The 3,814-nt window shown below is 51.5% G+C and overlaps 1 protein-coding gene across 1 annotated transcript in view; it reads left to right on the top strand.

Annotated features, from left to right (window-relative positions):
* ETV7 (ets variant 7) overlaps nucleotides 1-3,814 on the top strand; it is an 8,879-nt gene that overhangs the window by 3,153 nt on the left and 1,912 nt on the right. The window contains exons 2-6 of the mRNA XM_009334763.1: nucleotides 1,895-2,012; nucleotides 2,304-2,468; nucleotides 2,751-2,858; nucleotides 3,695-3,722; nucleotides 3,778-3,793. Of these exons, the coding sequence (XP_009333038.1) occupies nucleotides 1,895-2,012; nucleotides 2,304-2,468; nucleotides 2,751-2,858; nucleotides 3,695-3,722; nucleotides 3,778-3,793 (435 nt within the window). The remainder of the gene's footprint in view (nucleotides 1-1,894; nucleotides 2,013-2,303; nucleotides 2,469-2,750; nucleotides 2,859-3,694; nucleotides 3,723-3,777; nucleotides 3,794-3,814) is intronic.

The following is a 3,814-nucleotide window of genomic DNA, read 5'->3' as shown; positions in this document are numbered from 1 at the left end:
CCCACACCCCCCCATCCACCTCCAAACGGCCTCACGGAGCCCGGAGCCTCCCTCCCCCCCACTTGGGACTGAGCCGAAAGCTGCTCTCGCACGTCTGGGGTTTCGCTTTCACCCCCCTTTTCTCGCTTTCCCACTCGAAGCCCTCCAAGGATAATATTTCCTCTTGAAGCAAGGAAATACCATCTCAGAAACACGTGAAAACAGCTAAGCAGGAAAAAAAGCAAGGACGGAAAATCGGTACAAAGTAACAAAAATGAAGAATGCATCTCTTATGTCCTAGAAATCCTGAGGAGCAAGAAAAATATCACACATTTGGTCTGTTCTTACTGTAAATCTCGTTGTAAGAGTCACACCGATGGGAGAAAACTGAAATATCTTTTTAGAGGAGTTCTAGACAAAATATACTGCTAATTTTTCATTTTTCCCGTAGCTTATTGCTTAGAATGAATCCGAAACACAGTTTGCATTGCTATCAAGCCCGTTCAGAGTTTATCCTGGAGTTTCTCCAGTTTCCTCATGCAATATTACACAGCTGCTCGCTTTGCTAAAACCAACGGCAGCGAGACAGCCAGCGATGATTCCACCACTAGCAGACAAATTGTTAACACTCATCCTCCTGGTGAAGAAAACCCCTCACCAAACTGCTGCCTTTCCCCTGCTGTAACTCCCCTGGGATCACAGGGAACCATTTTCCCCAGGAGGGATGGAGCGCTTTGCTCCCGTCTCCCGTGCTCCCAGTTTTGGGGACACCAGCTTTGCATTTAAGATGTGTCCAACCACCATCTGTTCTGTCAGCGCACACTGATTTTCTTCACCCCTGATTTTCAGGGGGGCTCAGCTCCTCTACGCCCACACGCAGGTCGAGGAGCGCTGCCTGCTCTAACCACCTCCAGAAATCTGCCTGAGGGTGTATTGAGGTGCCCAGAATTGGCAACCGCTTCAGAAAATACTATTTGCAGGCAAAATTGTTAATTTTCCAGAGAATGAAGCTGAGAAATTGCTGGGATTCGTGTTAATAGATTTTTAAGGGGAAACAACATCTGCTTGGCTGCCAGTAATATTTCAAGATCTACATGGGGCTGAAAGCAGGATCTGAGCTCCCTTCTGGTTCGCATGCTCTGGATAAGAGCCCAGAGGCAGAGCGGGGGCGATGCTGACCCCCCAGCCCAGCAGAGGCGCTGGGGCTGCCTCTCCTCCCAGCACTGACCACCTCACCCGTTCGGGGAGGCTGGAGGGGCTCCTTAATGAGCAACCGAGAGGGAGGAGTAATTCTTGAGAGGTTGGGACTTAATGGCAGGAGAGCAGGATGAGGGGACATCTCTCTAAGCCATGGGATGGCTCTTTCCACTTATGCCCAAACGATCACTTGGGAGAAAGTTAGAGATCTCTTCATACACTGTTTTTAGACAAAATCTAAGCATTATTGCCAGCTATATTTTCACAACTCTAAAGAATTGAAGTGCTGTCCTAAAACCTTGGGCATCCAGCGAGCATCTGAGGATCCTGCAGGGAGCAGGAGCCAGTACAGGCACTGCAGGGTCTGCCAGTCTTGGCTTCATCTTCTATTTCCCTGCCGCCATGGGGCAGTGGGGATGGATAACTCGCATCCAGAGCCTGGATGAGGGCAGATACCTCTGCTAAAGAAAAGAGCTGGACAAAGAGAGGGGGATCTCTGGCTACTAATGCTGTCTGGGGCAACCAGAGATTCATCCTGGGGCTGGTAAAGGACCTAGAGCCAGCGTGGAAGAGCTGCAGACAGCACATCATGCTGCTATGAGAAACCAGTTAGAAAGTATTTGAGCAGTGTTTACTGCGGTGGAGGCATCTCCAAAGCAAAAGCAGGACCAGAGCTGGGAATGTTCCCCCACTGATGCATTTGATCTCTTTTCCCCAGGGTAAAGTGGCAGTCAGCTCTTCCAGCCCCGTTGTCGCAGCTTCGTTACCACCCCCATCCCAGGCCAGACAAACACCCATCAGCGAGGGGGAGCTCTTCAAGCTTCCAGGCAGGCTGAGTGAGTAGATGTTGCGCAAGTCAACGCTGCTTAAAAAAAAGAGGAGTTCCCACAGGGTGGGACGTGGTGGGTACAGCCATGGTGTCCCACCCAGGGACCATTCCCTGCTGTCAAGGGAGACAAGATGGACCAGTCATCAGGGTTCATTTTCTCTCTTTGGGGCATTTTTGACCTGTGAGTGCTTAATATAGAGGGAAAGTTTGGTGATGAAGGAGACTAGCGTCCCACCCTGCCCCTCAGCAGTTTTGAAGATGGAGACTGGGTTGTTTCAGAGGCTGCCCCTGGTTTCAGGAATCCAGCCCTCCCTGTGGAGCAAAGACGACGTGATCCACTGGCTAAGATGGGCTGAAAAAGAGTATTCCCTTCGGCAAACCGACGAAAGCAAGTTTGAAATGAACGGCAAAGCCCTGTGCATCCTCACCAAGGATGACTTCAGATACCGAGCTCCGAGCTCAGGTTAGACCAAGTGCAAGGGTGTTTCTGAGGACCATCCAAGTACAGCACAAGCTGTGGTCTGCTGAGAGGGGCTGGATGGGTCCCAGCAGACCAGGCTTTAGCTCTGGCCAGTTGGGTGCTGGAGACAAGGACAACCCTCTTCCTTCCTTTAGTCCATCTGGACTGCAAATGCTTTGGGATGGGGAATAACCTCTTACCCTGTAGCACAGAAATCTAAGCAACAACATCAACTGAGAGAGGCTATAATGCAAAGTCATCTGAGCAGACTTTCCTTCCCTGCAGGTGATGTGTTATATGAAATATTCCAGTACATTAAAACTCAAAGAAGAGCTCTGGCGTGCAGCCCTTTGCTGAACTCACCCTTCAGGGAAGCCAGGAGCACAGAGGAAGGTATGCTGGAGAATGGCAGCTGTCCATCAAGCAGAGCCTGCCCTCAGCTACAGTGGGTTGCACACACCTGGGGCTTGAAGCTCAGCCAGCTGAACCCATTCCACACTACCTGAGCAAGGCAGGTGGGACAGTCATGGAGATGGCAGCCAGGTCCAACAAAGTCTAGGTCATCAAGGAAGTTTGTAGTGATGAAGCAGGTCTGGTCAGAATCAGGCCTAGGCAGCACCAGGTGGGTCCACGATGACCAGGCAAGGCTACAGCTACGCTAGGAAGTCTGTTGGCAGGTTGAGATCTGGATCAGGGAGGGTCAATAGCCAGGCAGAGGCACAGTCCTGGCTAGAGACCAATCCTCCTGCAGCATAGCTAGGGAAGGACTGAGGAGCCAGGACTGAGCTTAAATAGAGCTTCTGGGCCAATGGGTGGAGTGGGAGAGGCCCCAGGTGAGGCTGGTCAGGGCCAGTGAGGCTTATTAGTGCCCTTGGGGGGCCTAGGTAGGAGTTAGGGTGTTGATAGGTTGGTATCAGTAGCTGGCTTTGCATTGGGGTGGATCTAGGAGTGTTTTCCTGAGCTCTTCTGCTGGTTCAGGTATAGGGTGATGAACATCTTGAGCCCCCACAACAATTTACAAGGGAGTGCCTGTACTCTGGTGCATTCTCCTATTCCAGTTTTTCATCTGCATCTGACCCTCACCCTACTTGACACCTTCTCTAACCCCCTGGACCTTCTGCTACTCCTGCCTTAGGAAAATCCCAGGCTTTCCTCAGCACCTGCCTTCTCTGGCTGGGCTGGTACTAGGCTGATAACCAGCCTGGCCTGTCCCTCCTCACCTCTTTCAGGGCTTTGGAAGATCTCCTGGGACCTGCTGTAATGCACCACAGGGTTGTGTTGTGTTGTTTTGTTTTGCAGGGACAGACTGTAGTGCTGAGGCTGCCCCAGTTGCTGTTTCCTCCTGCCTG

This window comes from Pygoscelis adeliae, unplaced genomic scaffold (assembly GCF_000699105.1).
Source record: "Pygoscelis adeliae isolate BGI_AS28 unplaced genomic scaffold, ASM69910v1 Scaffold482, whole genome shotgun sequence".
In the NCBI taxonomy this organism is placed as follows: Eukaryota; Metazoa; Chordata; class Aves; order Sphenisciformes; family Spheniscidae; genus Pygoscelis; species Pygoscelis adeliae.
The sequence above is the reverse complement of the archived record's forward strand: the minus strand, read 5'-3'. Positions and strand labels throughout refer to the sequence as shown.